This window comes from Oncorhynchus tshawytscha, linkage group LG19 (genome assembly GCF_018296145.1).
Source record: "Oncorhynchus tshawytscha isolate Ot180627B linkage group LG19, Otsh_v2.0, whole genome shotgun sequence".
Classification (NCBI taxonomy): Eukaryota; Metazoa; Chordata; class Actinopteri; order Salmoniformes; family Salmonidae; genus Oncorhynchus; species Oncorhynchus tshawytscha.
Genome location: NC_056447.1, coordinates 33,244,315 through 33,263,784, shown reverse-complemented (window position 1 = coordinate 33,263,784; position 19,470 = coordinate 33,244,315). Strand labels below are relative to the sequence as shown.

The following is a 19,470-nucleotide window of genomic DNA, read 5'->3' as shown; positions in this document are numbered from 1 at the left end:
ATTCTACCGAGCCATTTACTTTGTTCGTATTCTTATCCTTTTTTATTTCTAATTGTTGTTGCATTGTTGAGAAGGAACCTGCAAGTCAGCATTTCATGTGTATCCTGTACATGTGACTCATAACACTTTAAATGTTTCAGTATCAATAAACCGGTTTTCTCTGGTTGTGATGGACCACATGTGCCTTCTGCTAGCCAGACACGGTCTGATATCTCAGTTCACTCTGAACCAGGCAGAAAGCCAAGTTTCAAGTTCAGTGGAAGCCACTCCTACTGCTCAGAACAAACAGGGAAACTAAACATATTTCTGAGACTCTGCTGCTTAGTCTGTTAGTCTGTGTATCAACATGGCAGAAGCAACTTTAGAAGATAAGGATTTGATTACCTGTTCAATCTGTCTGGACCTACTGAAGGATCCAGTGACTACTGCCTGTGGACACAGTTACTGTATGGGCTGTATTAAGGACTGCTGGGATCAGGATGATCTGAAAGGTGTCTACAGCTGTCCCCTGTGCAGACAGACCTTCACCCCAAGACCTGTTCTGAGGAAAAATCCTCTACTGAATTAGTGGAGAAACTGAAGACAGGACTCCAACCTGCTCCTCCTAATCTCTGATAAGATGGACCTTTAGGTGTGGGGTGACATCTGCACTGGGAGAAAACTCATAGCTGTCAAGTCCTGTCTGCTGTGTCCAGCCTCTTACTGTGAGTCTCACCTGAAACTTCATAATGACCTCAACCCGGGAAAAAAACATGAAGCCACTGGACAACTACAGAAGATCTGCTCTCATCACAATAAATTGCTGGAGGTTTACTGCTGTACCGATCAACACTGTATCTGTCTGCTGTGTGTGATGGATGAACATAAAGGCCATGATACAGTGTCTGTTGTAGCTGAAAGGACTGAGAAACAGGTAAGGATTGGAACAGTTAAATATCATACATCTACATATAAACAGTTGCTCATCTCTTTTACTCTAGCATCGAGACCAGTGACTGAGAATAGTGTAATACGAAGAGTAGAGAGACTCACACGTACACGTTTTGTTTACGCAACCTGTTGCTAACTCTTTGCTACCTCATGTTCCATCTGGTTAATATTACATTTACATTATTATTATTAGGTTTACATATAAAACAGAGAATGATAGGTTAAATTTGAAAAGAGGTCATCCAATCAGTGTAAAGCCCAACCCATTTGAGCTGAGAATGGAGTGTTTTCTGTCTGTTCAGTAATATCACCAATTGTACAGAAAAGCCAGATTTCTCACATAAAGAAGAAACTCCAATGGCAAGGCAATGGGAGGAGATGGAGCAAGATGAAACAGTGACAACATTCAGATACTACCTTGTCAGATGCACAGCAGCCTGTCTGATAGCAATTGAATCATCCTATGGGTATGATACATTTCTTTGCAGAAGCAGTTGGAGGAGAATCAGCAGAAATCTGAGCTGAAAACCCAGGATAGAGAGAAGGAAATGCAGAAGCTGAGACAGGCTGTGGTCTCTCTGAAGGTGAATGTTAGGTCCATATATAGTGAAATTACAGTCAGGCTGTCTGGGGTCCTGGCGAGAGCTGAGTGAATAGGGTGGTTGAAATCGACCCCATCCTCTCTGTGTCGTAAAAATGCTCTGCACAGGCGTAATTGGAAGACAGTGAGAGGACCTTTTTACTGAGCTGATTCGCTCCATTGATGGAAGGTGCTCCGAGGGGAAGGAGCTGATCAGAACCCAGAGGAAGGCTGATGTGAGACAGGCTAAAATGTGACTGAAGCAACTGGAGCCGGAGGTGGCTGAGCTAAGGAAGAGAGATGCTGAGCTGGAGCAGCTTTCACACACAGATCACATCCATTTCCTCCAGGTGGCTTCTCTATCCTAGATGTCCCTCACAAATGACTTTCCAGTGACTATCTCTAGACTTCTTTCTCAGTGAAATGTACTTAAAAAAACAACCTTTGTCTTTGTCAATATCGTAGAGTTTCCAGTCCCTCTGTGTCCCTCCTATATCTGAGGCTATACCCACTATCATTAAGCTCTCGAAAGGTTCAGCAGTCTAAGGCACTGCATCCCAGTGCAAAAGGCATCACTTGAGTCCCTGGTTCAAATCCAGGCTGCGTCACAACTGGCCGTGATTGCGAGTCCCATAGGGCGGCGCCCAGTGTCGTCCAGGTTGACCTGGGTCATTCTAAATAAAAATGTGTTCTTCACTGACTTGCCTAGTTAAATAAAGGTTCAGTCTCATTTTAGCATGCAAGGAAATTTGACTCTGAACTGAAAGAGTGACTGCAAGCCATCTGCAAGGAAGAAATGGACAGGATATCTGGGAAAGCACTAAAGGCTTATTTTTCTAAATTAGTTTTTGCGAGATATTAAATAATTTGTGCCATTTGATGGCTAAATTACCATCACTCAGTGATGTTGCCCTCCTAAAAGTTGTTGTAGCCAACTGATGATGGGTGTCTGAGGCTAAAGTTCCAACTGTTCGCCCTTCTGAGCAAAAGACCAGAGAGAATGTGAGTAAAGTGCAAACACGCATGCACACACATACTTCATGTTCACTGACTGTAAAAAAATAACATTTAAATAAAAGCTAGCTGGAACCGTTCTGAGTGGTCAGCTTCTGAACCACCCGCTAAATGCTGAATGCTAAGGATCCACAGAGAGTTCAATGGGAACCAGGCAGTTGTATGAATGCATTCCATACGATCAGTGACAAATCTGTATTATAAACATGCATATGAATAAGTAAATAATAGCAGAGAAATATAAACCCAGATAAATGCAGGCTACACATGCTAATGGCAAAAGGTATAACGTTACAACTGTGGATATATAAAGGCTATAGGCCTATCGAGGCCAGTAAAGGCAAATGTGTAGGTCTGCCTGCTGATAATATCTGAAAGAAAACATAATGGATGGACCACATTCAGAAGCTAACCCAATGCAGAAACTCATTAAATAATAGAGCTGCAAGCAGCAATGAACAGGTTTCACACAATGACAAAAAGGACTCAAGAAGGAACTACCTTCCTTTATGTGCAATCATGAGTCTAAATACAACATCTGGAGGGAATCTGACGTATGGTTCATGACGGGAAGATGATTTTGAGCATTAGTGTTACATGTGCAAAGAATAAGTTGTTAATAGTTGCCTTGTTTTTTGAGAAATCAATACCAAATTCAGTGTAGTTCATTTTAGGGACATCCATGATCGCGATGACAAGTTGATAGGCCACTGTGGATTTACAGTGGCTTAAATTGACACGTAAAATCCGATTTCCTGATTTATCGATAACTCAGCCATCTCTTAAACAATCCCTTGACTTTTCTCAAACTAAGTTAAAAGTGTTATGGTATGATATAATAATGGCTCTGGAGGAGATGGTTGCCGTTTTATGGTCCCCTAACCAATTTCTATTGTTGAGTGGATAATCTGCCTTTACCATCAGTCCTATTAGCCAATAATAAAAGGGATAATATGAATAGACGAACTACGAGCACGTATATCCTACCAACGGGACATTAAAAACTGTAATATCTTATGTTTCACAGAGTCGTGGCTGAACGACAACATAAATAACATACAGCTAGATGGGTTTTTACCTTTTTCGGTAGGATAGAACAGCGGCCTCTGGTAAGACAAGGGGTGGCGGTCTATGTATATTTGTAAACAACAGCTGGTACATGAAATCTAAGGAAGTTTTGAAGTATTGCTCGCCTGAGGTAGACTATCTCGGTGTAAGCTGTTGACCACACTATTTACCAAGAGAGTTTTCATCTAAACTCTTCGTAGCTGTCTATTTATCACCACAAACCGAGGCTGGCACTAAGACCGCACTCAATGAGCTGTATACGGCCATAAGCAAACAGGAAAACACTCATCCAGAGGTGGCGCTCCTAGTGGTCGGAGACTTTAATGCAGTGAAACTTAAATCCATTTTACCTCATTTCTGCCAGCATGTTAAATGTGCAATCAGAAGGAAGAAAACTCTAGACCACCTTTACTCCACACACAGAGACATGTACAAAGATCTCCCTCCATTTGGCAAATCTGACCATAATTCTATCCTCCTGATTCCTGCTTACAAGCAAAAACTAGATGAAGCAGATACTAAGTTAGAGGACTGTTTTATTAACACAGACTGGAATCAAATCAAATAAAATTGCATTTGTCACATGAAATGCTTACTTACAAGCCCTTAACCAACAATGCAGTTAAGAAAAAAACCTAACAAAAATAAGAAATAAAAGTAACAAATAATTAAAGAGCAGCAGTAAAATAACAATAGCGAGGCTATATACAGGGGGTACGGGTACAGAGTCAATGTGCGGGCCATCGGGTTGTCGAGGTAATTGAGGTAATATCTACATGTAGGTAGAGTTATTAAAGTGACTATGCATAGATAATAACAGAGAGTATCAGTGTCGTAAAATAGGGAGTGGGGGACTCCCCCATAAGACTCCTGAACAGCTAATCAAATGGCCACCCAGACTATTTGCATTGCCCCCCTATTTTATGCTGCTGCTATCCTCTGTTTATTATCTATGCATAGTCACTTTAACTCTACCTACATGTAGATATTACCTATATTACCTCGACTAACCGGTGCTCGCGCATATTGACTCTGGACCGGTACCCCCCTTGTTATTTTACTGCTGCTCTTTAATTACTTGTTACATTTTTTTTTTTTACTCATCTATTCTTTACTTAACACTTATTTTTCTTAAAACTGCATAGTTGAGAGCCTCCCAGGTGCGACCGGGAGGTCCTAGCTTTGTCCGGGTTAGGAAGGGTTTGGCCGGTAGGGATATCCTTGTCTCATCGCACACTAGCGACTCCTGTGGCGGGCCGGGCACAGTGCGTGCTAACCAGGTCGCCAGGTGCACGGTGTTTCCTCCGACACATTGGTGCGGCTGGCTTGTAAGGTAAAAAAGAATGTCCATGACGGTGGAAAATCTAGCCTGACAGACCTTATGGATCCTTGATGCACATTTGTTCAGCATTAGGAAAGATACCTACAGTACATACATACATAGTTTCAAGTCTCTATGTCAAATTAGGCAGCAGATATGAGTGTTTATGTGGGACTGCTTATAAAAAGAATATAGAATACAAACCATGGCTGTGAACCCCTAATTATACTAAGTCAAACAAAACATCTTAGGTAAAAAAATTGCGCAAAAATTGGTTGAACCAATGTTGTTTACATGTCCTTTCAACAAAATAAAGCAATGTGGAAAATGGATTGGATTTGCAAAAAGTCATCAACATAAGGGAATTTAGTATTTTTTCACCTAAATTTTTAGCTAAATCCAATGACATGGTGAAATGTTTTGTTGAGTTTATATTTGGTCAACTACTCTCTCTACTTGCACATCATCATCTGCACATCTATCATTAATGTGCTAAATTATAATTACTTGCTACTATGGACTATTTATTGCCTTACTTCCTCACGCCATTTGCACACACTGTATATAGACTTTCTTTTTTTCTATTGTGTTATTGACTGTACGCTTGTTTATTCCATGTGTAGTTTTGATTTACATTTGGTTGAGTTGTCAACTAATGTGAATTCAACAGATTAGTGATGCTAGTCGGGCGGCGGGTGCAAGCCATGAACGGTGGGAAAGCATGCATTTAGTTTTACTAGCGTTTAAGAGCAGTTGGAGGCCACGGAAGGAGTGTTGTATGGCATTGAAGCTCGTTTGGAGGTTTGTTAACACCGTGTCCAAAGAAGGGCCAGATGTATACAGAATGGTGTTGTCTGAGTAGAGGTGGATCAGGGAATCACCCGCAGCAAGAGCGACATTGTTGATATATACAGAGAAAAGAGTCGGCCTGAGAATTAAACCCTGTGGTACCCCCATAGAGGCTGCCAGAGGTCCGGACAACTGGCCCTCCGATTTGACACATTGAACTCTGTCTGATAAGTAGTTGGTGAACCAGGCGAGGCAGTCATTTGAGAAACCAAGGCTGTTGAGTCTGCCGATAAGAATACGGTGATTGACAGAGTTGAAAGCCTTGGCCAGGTCGATGAAGACGGCTGCACAGTACTGTCTTTTATCGATGGCGGTTATGATATCGTTTAGTACCATGAGAGTGGCTGAGGTGCACCCGTGACCGGCTCCGAAACCGGATTGCACAGCGGAGAAGGTATGGTGGGATTCAAAATGGTCAGTGACAGTTTGGGTCTAGAGTGTCACCCCCTTTGAAGAGGGGGATGACTGCGGCAGCTTTCCAATCTTTGGGGATCTCGGACGATACGAAAGAGGGGTTGAGCAGACTGGTAATATGGGTTGCAACAATGGTGGCGGATAATTTTAGAAAGAAAGGGTCCAGATTGTCTAGCCCAGCTGATTTGTACGGGTCCAGGTTTTGCAGCTCTTTCAGAACCTCCGCTATCTGGATTTGGGTGAAGGAGAAGCTGGGGAGGCTTGGGCTAGTAGCTGCGGGGGGTGCGGAGCTGTTGGCCGGGGATGGGGTAGCCAGGAGGAAAGCATGGCCAGCCATAGAAAAATGCTTATTGAAATTCTCGATTATCATAGATTTATCAGTGGTGACAGTGTTACCTAGCCTCATTGCAGTGGGCAGCTGGGAGAAGGTGCTCTTGTTCTCCATGAACTTTACAGTGTCCCAGAACTCTTTTGAGTTAGAGCTACAGGATGCAAATTTCTGTTTGAAAAAGCTAGCCTTTGCTTTCCTAACTGACTGCGTGTATTGGTTCCTGACTTCCCTGAACAGTTGCATAATTGTGGGGATAATTCTATTGTATTGCAGTCTGCCACAGCATGTTTTTGTGCTGGTCGAAGGCAGTCAGGTCTGGAGTTGGATATTATGTATGAAGTATCCTACTATGAGTCTAACAAAAATGAGACAGTGATTTGTTGTGAGATTTCGGCATCTCTATTCTCAGTCCAGTGACAGCCCACTTGCACCCTCTTCTGGGCAGACCTGGTACCTATCATCACGGACAAAACCAGGAAGCCACAGGAAAAGAAGGAAACGTATATGGTCTTTGTTACTCTACTACAAACACTGTGTAGTGATTTTTTTTTAAATTCCTCATTAAAACTGGAAACTTGTTAGAAACAGGTTTTAATCGGTGGTGCACTAAATAACTACACGTTTTAGGTAGGTCTTTTTAAAATATCGGGTTCAGTTCAGCTGTTGGGTGGGTATAATTTGTTGAACGTTTCAACAGGAATCTGTTCCAAAAACTTCGTAAATAGCAAGGTTGCCTACAAATAACGCATACAAAGTTGTATTGCGGCAGAATATGATACCGGGTAGGTAGTGGACTAATTAATTACGTTTTTCCCTCACCATGTTTATTCCGAAAAAATGTCTGTCCTCACTCTGGTAGCCTATTGACAAACATTAAGAATACGTTACGTGGTGAGTTGATGCCTATATGGCAGCTATTTCGCTAACGTTAGGTGAATTGATAGTGTTACTTTGTATGCATTTGTTGGCAACCGTGCACTTTACGAAGTTTTTGGAACAGATTCCTGTTTTAACGTTCCACAAATTATACCCACCCGTATTTAGGGATGATGGGATCTGGATGACCCGATGGCTGTCTACAGCTATCCCCTGTGTAAGGACAGCTTCATTCCCAGGCCTGTTCTGAAGAAAAACACTCTTCTGGCTGAATTGGTGGAAAACTAAAGAAAACAGGACCCCGAGCTGCTCCTCCAGCTCTCTGTTAAACTGGACCTGGAAATGTAGAGTGTGACATCTGCACTGGGAGAACTCAAAGCAGTCAAGTCCTGTCTGGTGTGTCTGGCCTCTTACTGTGAGACTCATCTCAAACTCACAATGAATCCCCTGCCTTTAAGAAGCACAAACTGGTCAAAGCATTGACACAACTACAGGAGAAAATACAATCTCATCATGACAAACTGCTAGAGATTTACTGCTGTATCTGTGTACAATGGATGAACATATAGGCCATGATGCTGGTTCAGCTGCACCAGAAAGGATAGAAACTGGTAAGGATAGGAACCCCACTGTAAGATCTCACACAGGCTATTTACAAAAATGTGTCTATCTTCTAGCTCTATACATAATCTAAACAGATAGCATGCCACCCCACACTATTTAATTTCAGCCTAAACTATATGTATACATGGTCTCTCATTTTTAACCTTTATTTAACTAGGGAAGTCAGTTAAGAACAAATTCTTATTTTCAATGACGGCCTAGTAACAGTGGGTTAACTGCCTGTTCAGGGGCAGAAAGACAGATTTCTACCTTGTCGCTTTAGGGATTTGAACTTGCAACCTTCTGGTTACTAGTCCAATGCGCTAACCACTAGGCTACCCTGCCGCCCCAGTATTAGACACTACATTTGTTTCAATGTGGTATGATGTATTTCTCTGCACAAACACATTGGGAAGATTCATCAGAAATTCAACCAGATAATCCAGGAAAGAGAGGAGGAGATACAGGAGCTGAGACAGGCTGTGGACTATCTAAAGGTGAGTGTTATACCATAAGTACAGTACCAGTCAAAAGTTTGGACACACCTACTGTCATCAAGGCAATGGGTGGCTACTTTGAATAATCTCAAATATAAAATATATTTAGATTTGTTTAACACTTGTTTTGGTTACTACATGATTCTATATGTGTTATTTCATAGTTTTGATGTCTTCACTATTATTCTACAATGTAGAAAAAAGTACAAATAAGGAAAAACCCTTGAATGAGTAGGTGTTTCCAAACTTTTGACTGGTACTGTATATATTACAGGCTGTCTAGGATCCTGATGAGAGCTGGGTGAATGGGCTGTTCAAATGGACCCCCCTGCTCTCTGTGTGTCCTAACAGCACTCTGCACAGGCAGCAGTGGAGGACAGTGAGAGGATCTTTACTGAGCTGATCCACTCCATTAAAACAAGGCACTCTGAGGTGAAGGAGCTGAACAGAGCCCAGGAGAAGGCTGAAGTGAGTTGGGCTGAAGGACTCCTGGAGCAACTGGAGCAGGAGGTGGCTGAGCTGAGGAGGAAAGATGCTGATATAAAGCAGCTCTCTCACACAGAGGCCCACATCCATTTCCTCCAGGTGACAACCTAGGTTACATCACTGGTTCTGTACAGGCCTGAGCAGTCTCACATGATCCCTGAATACCAAATCATCCCCTACATAGGAGCTTGTGTAGATCAGAGAGGATTGGATAGGTAAGGCAATATGGTGTTTGCTCCATCTTGTCCTCTGAAAGACCATGTGGAATTGTTGTCATTTTATGGGACACCTGTCTAATTTTCCCTGATCTCAAAAAGTTTTAGATTGTAAATGCCTTTGCTTCTCAGTCTTTTTCTTTCATTTATTTATCTCTCAGTAGAGTTTCCAGTCTCTCTGTGTCCTTCCTGGATCTAAAGCCTTACCCAGCATCTCTGTCAACTCACACAAATCTTATGATTGTGTGAAGAAATGTGTCTCTGACCTGAAAAAGCCACTACAAAACTTGATGAAAAAGAACATGGTGAAGATATCTGGAGCAGGTAATGATGAACACATATTGACAGAAATATATCTGGGAAATTGAATATTGAATATTTTTACAAGAATGTTACCAAGTGATAATTGTGAACAATGACCATTAATATGACGATTTTTATTCATTAGAGAAAAATGTTTACATTGTTCCACTTACTGATCCCAATACCAGAGAGTTCTTGAAATGTAAGCTATTTTGTTCTAATTCTACTACGAAATAAACATACAGTACAGTGTATATACCCCATAAGTATGCATACTCATGACCATTTACTAGCAATCGCAGAAACACAAACCCACACACCTAATGGCATTTCATAAAACATATTTATTTGTTTTTCTCAGTCTCCTGCTAGCTCACTTTGGATCCAGACCCAGCCAATGAGTACCTCTGGCTGTCTGAGGGGAACAGAAAGGGGATATGTAGAAGAGTCTCAGTCCTATCCTTACCATCCAGACAGATTTATCGACATTGAAAGGGTCTGGCTGAAGCCTGCTACTGGGAAGTAGAGTGGAGCAGGGAGAGAGTAGCTGTCTCATACAAAAGCATCAGCAGGGATAGAGAGGAATATGAGAGTGATTTCTGATGGAATTATCAGTTCTGGTGTTTGAACTGCAACTCACCCATTCACACTTTCTGGCACAATCAAAACACAACGGATATCCCTGTCCCCTGTCCCTCCAGAGTAGGAGTGTACATGGACCACAGGGCAGGAACTCTGTCCTTTTAGTGTCTCTGACACAATGACCCTCCTCCACAGAGTTCTGACCACACTCACACAGCCCCTCCATCCTGCGTTTGGGTTTTATTATGATGACTCATCTGTGAGGATACTGACACCTATTCAATGATACACATATACAGTTTAGTTATTCACACACAAAAAAACTAGTGAAAGACATACAGTGCAGGTGATGTTGGAAACCAGAGGATTTATATGAAAACCACAACAACAACAAAAGTATGTATATGAAAACTACAAAATGATATGTAACAAAACAGATTGTTCAATCAACAAATATGTATAAGCAAATTAAGTATAATATGGTATAAATTAATATATAATATGACCAACATGTCCATATTTAATGACCTACCATGCAAATAAATAGCTAAATATTAGAGAAACATTGTAAAATGTGAAGAAAAAAATTCAGTCCAATTAAAGTGAGCCAATGATTTGTGAGCTTGTATTGTAGTTCCATTCAAGAACCTGTAACCTGAGGAGAGGCACATGTAGACCACATGCCCCACCTCCAGCAGTAGTGGCTGTGGTGGATATGCACTTGTTTTGGTCACTAGTAACATTTCCATCATTGGGCAAGTGTGTTTTGCATAACCCGGTGCCCCAGGTGGGTGGAGATTTCGGTTAAGGACCAATGGATTGGTCTAAAATGTACAAACGCCGCCTACCCGGGGCACCGTGCAATGCAAAATGAATTCGCCCAATGTTCTATACATGACAACACCCACATACAGGAAAAATTCTGAACATTTGTTTTCAAGATGTGAATATCACAGCACTGAGAATGCACAGTGACAGCCCATGTATGCCCTCTACTGGGCCGTCCTGGTATTTGATTTGAGTTCACACCATAGAATAATAAACTCAGCAAAAAAAGAAACGTCCTCTCACTGTCAACTGTGTTAATTTTCAGCAAACTTAACGTGTAAATATTTGTATGAACATAAGATTCAACAACTGAGACATAAACTTTGTCCTGCTTTTTCTCTACCACATCTCCGGATTCCTACCGCAAGCTCTGAACCTTTACACCGGATCATCGTAGCTAGCTAGCTGCAATCCGAGTGGCTACTCCTGGCTAACGTCTCTGTCCCAAAGCAAGCACCAGTTAGCCTTGAGCTAGCCTCAAGCTAGGCCCATCTCCCGACTAGCCGAAGAGGTCCAACAGCTAATTGTTGGGCTACAATAGCTCTTTTGCCAATTGGCCTGGACCCTTTACTGCCGACACGGAGCCCCGCCGATCCATCACGACTGGTCTGCCGACATAATCGTCCGAGGTGGTTTCAACAGGCTTTTCCGTTGCGACATCGCCAAAGATCCATCTGCTGGCCAAGGCCCGCTAGCTTTCTGAATCGCTGTGTCTCCAGCTCACCTAGCGTACTAGCAACTACAGAAATGCCCCGAATCACTTAGTGCTGCTCATTGGACCCTATGATTATATGGCTACTCATGCCTCTCCTAACGCCAATATGCCTTGTCTACTGCTGCCCTAAATGCCTTAGATAGCTATTTTGTCGCACCCTCCACATATGCGGAGACCTCACCTGGTTTTACTGTTGCCTCCAGAGATGCAACCACTCTCATTGTCATTCAATGCCTAGGTTTACCTCCACTGTACTCACATCATACCATACCCTTGTCTGTACATTATGCCCTGAATTGATTCTACCACGCCCAGAAATCTGCTCCTTTCCTTCTTTGTCCTCAACGCACTAGATGACCAGTTCTTATAGCCTTTAGCCGTACGCTTATCCTACCCCTCCTCTGCTCCTCTGGTGATGTAGAGGTTAACCCAGGCCCTGTTGCTCCCAGCACCACACCTATTCCTAAGGTGCTCTCATTTGTTGACTTCTGTAACCGTAAAAGCCTTGGTTTCATGCATGTTAACATCAGAAGCCTCATCCCTACGTTTGTTTTATTCACTGCTTTAGCACACTCCGCCAACCCTGATGTCCTAGCCGTGTCTGAATCCTAGCTTAGGGATGGCACCATAAATTCTGGAATTTCCATCCCCAACATTTTCAGACAAGATAGAACTGGCAAAGGGGGCGGAGTTGCAATCTACTGCAGAGATAGCCTGCAGAGTTCTGTCATACTATCCAGGTCTGTGCCCAAACAATTCGAGCTTATACTTTAAAAAATCCACCTTTCCAGAAGTAAGTATCTCACTGTGGTTGCTTGTTATAGACCCCCCTCATGCCCCAGATGTGCCCTGGACACCATATGTGAATTGATTGCCCCACATCTATCTTCAGAGTTCGTACTGTTAGGTGACCTAAACTGGGATATGCTTAGCACCCCGGCCGTCCTACAATCTAAGCTAGATGCACTCAATCTCACACAAATTATCAAGGAACCTACCAGGTACAAACATAAATCCGTAACCATCGGCACCCTCATAGATATCATCCTGACCAACTTGCCCTCTAAATACACCTCTGTTGTCTTCAACCAGGATCTCAGCAATCACTGGGTCCGCGGTCAAATGACCACCCCTCATCACTGTCAAACGCTCCCTAAAACACTTCAGTGAGCAGGCCTTTCTAATCGACCTGGCCCGGGTATTCTAGAAGGATATTGACCTCATTCCGTCAGTCGAGGATGCCTGGTTGCTCTTTAAAAGTGCTTTCCTCACCATCTTAAATAAGCCTGCCCCATTCAAAAAAATTAGAAATAAGAACAGATATAGCCCTTGGTTCACCCAAGACTTGACTGTCCTTGACCAGCACAAAAACATCCTGTGGCGTACTGCATTAGCATCAAATAGCCCCCGCGATATGCAACTTTTCAGGGAAGTCAGGAACCAATATACACAGTCAGTTAGGAAAGCTAAGGCTAGCTTTTTCAAACAGAAATTTGCATCCTGTAGCACTAATTCCCCCAAAATTTGGGACACTGTAAAGTCCATGGAGAATAAGAGCACCTCCTCCCAGCTGCCAACTGTACTGAGGCTAGGAAACACTGTCACCACCGATAAATCTATGATAATCGATCATGTCAATAAGCATTTTTCAACGGCTGGCCATGCTTTCCACCTGGCTACCCTTACCCCACTCAAGAGCTCTGCACCCCCCACAGAAACTTGCCCCCTCCTGCTTCTCCTTCACCCAAATCCAGACTGTGGAGGTTCTGAAAGAGCTGCAGAATCTGGATCCCTACAAATCAGCAGGGCTAGACAATCTGGACCCTCTCTTTCTAAAATGATCTGCGAAAATGTTGCAACCCCTATTACGAGCCTGTTCAATCTCTCTTTTGTATCGTCTAAGATCCCCAAAAATTGCAAAGCTGCCGCGGTCATCCCCCTCTACAGAGGGGAAGACACTCTAGACCCAAACCGTTATAGACCTATATCCATCCTGCCCTGCCTTTCTAAAATCTTTGAAAGCCAAGTTAACAAACATATCACCAGCCAGTTCGAATCCCACCGTACCTTCTCCACTATGCAATCTGGTTTCCGAGCTGGTCAAGGGTGCCCCTCAGCCACGCTCAAGGTCCTAAACAATATCATGACCTCCATCGATAAAATACAGTACTGTGCAGCCATCTTCATCGACCTGGCCAAGGCTTTGACTCTGTCAATCACCGCATTCTTATCGGCAGACTCAATAGCCTTGGTTTCTCAAATGACTGCCTCGCCTGGTTCACCAACTACTTTTCAGATAGAGTTCAGTATGTCAAATCAGAGGGCCTGTCGTCTGGACCTCTAGTAGTCTCTATGGGGGTGCCACAGGGTGCAATTCTCGGGCCGACTCTTTTCTCTATATATATATCAACGATGTCGCTCTTGCTGCTGGTGATTCTCTGATCCACCTCTACGCAGACGACACCATTCTGTATACATCTGGCCCTTCTTTTGACACTGTGTTAACAAACCTCCAAACGAGCTTCAATGCCTTACAAAACTCCTTCCGTTGCCTCCAACCGCTCTTAAATGCTAGTCAAACTAAATGCATGCTCTTCAACCGATTGCTGCACGCACGCGCCCGCCCGGCTAGCATCACTACTCTGGATGGTTCTGACTTATATGTGGACAACTACAAATACCTAGGTGTCTGGTTAGACTGTAAACTCTCCTTTCAGACTCACATTAAGCATCTCCAATCCTAAATTAAATCTAGAATCGGCTTCCTATTTCGCAACAAAGCCTCCTTCTCTCATGCTGCCAAACATACCCTTGTAAAACTGACTGTCCTACCGATCCTTGACTTTGGCGATGTCATTTACTAAATAGCCTCCAACACTACTCAGCATATTGGATGTAGTCTATCACAGTGCCATCCGATTTGTCACCAAAGCTCCAGATACTACCCACCTGTATGCTCTCGTTGGCTGGCCCTCGATACATATTTGTCGCCAAACCCACTGGCTCCAGGTCATCTATACGTTTTTGCTAGGTAAGGCCCCGCCTTATCTCAGCTCACTGGTCACTATAGCAACACCCATAGTATGCGCTCCAGCATGGAAAATTTCACTGGTGATACCCAAAGCCAACATCTCATTTGGCCGCCTTTCCTTCCAGTTCTCTGCTGCCAATGACTGGAACGAATTGCAAAAAAATCACTGAAGCTGGAAACTTATATCTCCTTCTCCAACTTTAAGCATCAGCCGTCAGAGCGGCTTACGAATCACTGTACCTGTACACAGCCCATCTGTAAATAGCACGCCCAACTACCTTATCCCCATATTATTTATTTATTTGCTCTTTTGCACCCTAGTATCTCTACTTGCACATCATCATCTGCACAGCTATCACTCCAGTGTTAATGCTAAATTGCAATTATTTCACCTCTATGGCCTATTTATTGCCTTACCTCCCTAATCTCACTGTACATAGACTTTTTCTATTGTGTTATTGACTGTACATTTGTTTATCCCATGTGTAACTGTGTTGTTGTTGTTTGTCGCACTGCTTTGCTTTATCTTGGCCAGGTCGCAGTTGTAAATGAGAACTTGTTCTCAACTGGCCTACCTGGTGAAATAAATTTAAAAAAAAAAATCATATCATACAGGTGTGGACATCGGAAACTGGAAAAAAAGGACATCCAGACATACAATTGTTATGACATCCTTGTTTATTGTTTTGAATTGATGACGATGGCTAAGGAAGATAATTAGTATATTGAGTAAGGCATCATATTGCAGAGTTTAAAAAGTAGACAAAAAAGAAAATACAAAGAAAGCAAAAAGTGTGGTTAAGCTAAACAAAACATATATTCTTGAAAGATCAGTGTGTGAGGAGCTACAGCCTGACTCTCACAGGAACATCCTGGGGCTATTCACTGGGGTTCTGGATTACTATCAATAGATACTCCTTGTCTGGAAGAGAGAGGAGAAAACAAACTGTAAAACCACTGAATGTGTCTCATTACATTTCACTGAATGTGTTTTATTAAATGTAATTGTTTCATTAACTTTACTTTAAACAATTAATGAAATAGTTCATAAATGAACCGCACAATATCGATGTGTCAGATATATTGATGTTCACATGTGGTTCAGGTTCTCGAGGGAGGCCCAGACACCTCTGCTTCACTCACCAGGTGCCACCATGATCTCATGCTTCTTGGAGCGGATGCGGAGGAAGGTCAGGTCGTTCTGAGGGTCAAGGTCTCGGACTGTGCTCCTGGCTTTCATAGTGAGCTGGTGTAGCAGACCAGCATACTGCACCGTAGTGGAGTTGTCTAAGGTAGTTCTGATTGGGATACCTGAGAATGACCAACACATAGCATCAACTTTAGTAGAGGTGATGAGAGTAGTACTGATTAGTTAGCCTGCTAGATACATTCAAATTGTATGTCTAAAGTGTAAAATTGTCTCCACATATTTGTGGCTATAGGCACAGCTCCTATAAGAGAATGTAGGCATGGGATTGTATTGCTTACCCTCGGCATTAACAACTATTGTTCCAATTACACCTTTGTGAGTTTGAATTCTCTTTAGTGTCTCCTCAACTTCTGCCTGTTTAGGGGAGAAAATAAAACAGCACGACATCTTTATGCTTTAGCAAGCAGCTTTAGCACGCTCATCTGACCAAGACCCTCAAGACAGTCAACAGTTAGCATAAATGTTACCGCATTCATAGAAGCTAACCACTTTAGTGACTATTGATGATATTATCTTCTGACTGGGGAAGTTTTGTTAAGAGCCTTGAAGCTTGCTTTAAACAGTAACATGCATCGCTTGCGGTATGTTTTTGGAAATATAAGCAATACATCTTCAGAAATAAATACATTTACCAAAAACAAAAGCTTAAATTACTACACTCCTTTATAGGGTTAGTGTTCCCACATGGCCATATCCACATGTAACATCGCTGGTTTATGGAAAACAGACGGAAGACATAGTCGGCCAACTGTGATAATTGGCTACTGTATCTAGCGTGCTCAGAACACCTGTGTGTAAGTGTAGTTCGTCAACTGGAGGCACACAAATTGTGGATCTGTGCAAAACTGGCCAAGAACACGAAGGTAACCTGCCTAAATGACTACCGACCCGTAGCACTCACATCTGTAGCCATGAAGTGCTTTGAAAGGCTGGTCATGGCTCACATCAACACCATTATCCCAGAAACCCTAGACCCACTCCAATTTGTATACCGCCCCAACAGATCCACAGATGATGTCATATCTATTGCACTCAACACTGCCCTTTCCCACTTGGACAAAAGGAACACCTATGTGGGAATACTATTCATTGACTACAGCTCATCGTTCCAACACCATAGTGCCCTCAAAGCTCACCACTAAGCTAAGGACCCTGGCACTAAACACCTCCCTCTGCAACTGGATCCTGGACTTCCTGACAAGCCGCCCCCAGGGGGTAAGGGTAGGTAACACATCTGCCACACTGATCATCAACACAGGGCCCCTCAGGGGTGTGTGCTCAGTCTCCTCCTGTACTTCCTGACTGCATGGCCAGGCACGACGCCAACACCATCATCAAGTTTGCCGATGACACAAGTGGTAGGCCTGATCACCAACAACGATGAGACAGCCTATAAGGAGGAGGTCAGATACCTGGTCGTGTGGTGCCAGGACAGCAACCTCTCCCTGAACATGATCAAGACAAAGGAGATGATTGTGGACTACTGGAAAAGGAGGACAGGGCCTCCCGGGCGCGAACCCAGACTCTCTGGTGGCACAGCTAGCGCTGCGATGCAGTGTCCTAGACCACTGCGCCACCAGAGACTCTGGGTTCGCGCCCAGGCTCTGTCGCAGCCAGCCGCGACCGGGGAGCCCGTGGAGCGACGCACAATTGGCCTAGCGTCGTCCAGGTTAGGCCGGTAGGGATATCCTTGTCTCATCGCACACCAGCAACTCCTGTGGCGGGCCTGGCGCAGTGCATGCTAACCAAGGTAGCCAGGTGCACGGTGTTTCTTCCGCCACATTGGTGCGGCTGGCTTCCGGGTTGGAGGCGCGCTGTGTTAAGAAGCAGTGCGGCTTGGTTGGGTTGTGTTTCGGAGGACACATGGCTTTCGACCTTCGTCTCTCCCGAGCCTGTACGGGAGTTGTAGCGATGAGACAAGATAGTAATTACTAACAATTGGATACCACGAAATTGGGGAGAAAAGGGGGGTAAAAATTGTATTACAATTTTTTTTTAAGGAAAAGGAGGACAGAGCACACCCCCATTCTCATCAACAGGGCTGCAGTGGAGCAGGTTGAGCACTTCAAGTTCCTTGATGTCCACATCAACAAACTTTCATGGTCCAAACACACTACGACAGTCGTGAAGAAGGCACGCAAAGCCTATTCCCCCTCAGGAGACTGAAAAGATTTGGCATGGGGCCTCAGATCTTCAAAAGCTACAGAGGGTAGTGCGTACGGCCCAGTACATCACTGGGGCCAAGCCTCCCGCCATGCAGGACCTCTATACCAGGCGTTGTCAGAGGAAGGCCCTAAAAATTGTCAAAGACTCCAGCCACCCTAGTTATAGACTGTTCTCTCTGTTACCGCACGGCAAGCGGTACCGGAGCGCCAAGTCTAGGTCCAAAAGGCTTCTACCCCCAAGCCATAAGACAGCTCATCAAAGGGCTACCCAGACCCCTCTTTTACACTGCTGCTACTCTCTGTTTGTTATCTATGCATAGTCACTTTAACTCTACATATTACCTCAATTACCTCGACTAACCGGTGCCCCGCACATTGAATGGTAACCCCCTATATAGCCTCGCTATTCTTATTCTTACTGCTGCTGTTGAATTATTTGTTACTTTTATTTATTTATTTAACTTATCTACGTTTTACTTAACACGTTTTTCTTAACTTCTTAAAGCATTGTTAAGGGGCTTGTAAGTAAGCATTTCACTGTAAGGGATACACCTGTTATATTAAATAACAGTTGATTTGAATTATAGCTATGATTTTATTTGAAAGACTCTTCCTGATATAAAAGATAAGGGGAATATCAGAATATGTTTCGAAAACAGGTTTGAAATCGATGATTGCCTTTCCTAAACATTTAAACACAGCGTCGGAATTGTGGTTCACATGGAGCTAAATGCGGGCGAACGTAACCGTTGAAACCCGTTTAGGAAGGGTTTTCGAGAGCTAGCATAACGTTAGCTAGCAAGCTTAAGTAAAGTGGGATGGGTTGATAATGGATATTTGCTGTTGTTGCCGTCACGTATCTACCCTTTACATAACTATTATGAAACATTTTACATGAGGCAAAACATGTCATGTTAAAATTATTAATTATATTTTTTTGTACCATATTTGAAGGTGCTGTCAATATTGTTGTTGTTGTCCAGCAGGCAGATTTCTTTCTTCCTGTCGCCTTCTGTTCTTTCTTCCTCAGTGATACCGCTGTGAAGCGGGCAAGAATAACTAAGTATTTCTGGGTCACGGATTTTTGGAATCCTTCAGAATAAGAGTCCCGTCCTGTAAACGTTGTAAGTGAATCATTTGGGCGAATATTAAGGAAAATGTGCACAATTATCGATATATTTTTCATAGAAAAACGAATTAAACGTATTTCTATGAAATATTCTGTGATTTATTTATTTATTTATTTTTTTCAAACCTAAATGGTTAACAATGTTTTTGTGTGTGTGTGCCACAGGAGGTTGGTGGCACCTTAATTGGGGAGGACAGGCACGTGGTAATGGCTCGAGCAGAATAGGTGGAAAGGTATCAACAACATCAAACACATGGTTTCCATTCCATTCGCGTCGTTCCAGGCATTATTATGAGCAGTCCTCCCCTCAGCAGCCTCCTCTA

At 43.2% G+C, this 19,470-nt stretch overlaps 1 protein-coding gene and 1 pseudogene across 1 annotated transcript; one reads left to right on the top strand and one right to left on the bottom strand.

Moving 5' to 3' along the window:
• The first annotated feature begins 346 nt into the window (after positions 1-346).
• LOC112218657 lies at positions 347-9,753 on the top strand (annotated as a pseudogene).
• A 5,550-nt stretch (positions 9,754-15,303) lies between these two features.
• Positions 15,304-19,108, bottom strand: LOC112219122 (dynein light chain roadblock-type 2). Its single transcript, XM_024380334.2, has 4 exons — positions 18,962-19,108; positions 16,132-16,207; positions 15,787-15,954; positions 15,304-15,565 (listed from the first exon to the last, which is right to left on the bottom strand). The coding sequence occupies exons 1-4, from the start codon at positions 18,962-18,964 to the stop codon at positions 15,522-15,524; spliced, it is 291 nt and encodes a 96-aa protein (XP_024236102.1). The 5' UTR covers positions 18,965-19,108; the 3' UTR covers positions 15,304-15,521.
• Positions 19,109-19,470: the final 362 nt, after the last annotated feature.

Excerpts from the sequence above, each read along its gene's own strand:
- LOC112219122 (XM_024380334.2), bottom strand. Across the intron at positions 15,955-16,131 it reads AATAGTTGTTAATGCCGAGG|GTATCCCAATCAGAACTACC; the intron begins GTAAGCAATACA and ends GGTCATTCTCAG. Across the intron at positions 15,566-15,786 it reads TGAGATCATGGTGGCACCTG|ACAAGGAGTATCTATTGATA; the intron begins GTGAGTGAAGCA and ends TCTCTCTTCCAG.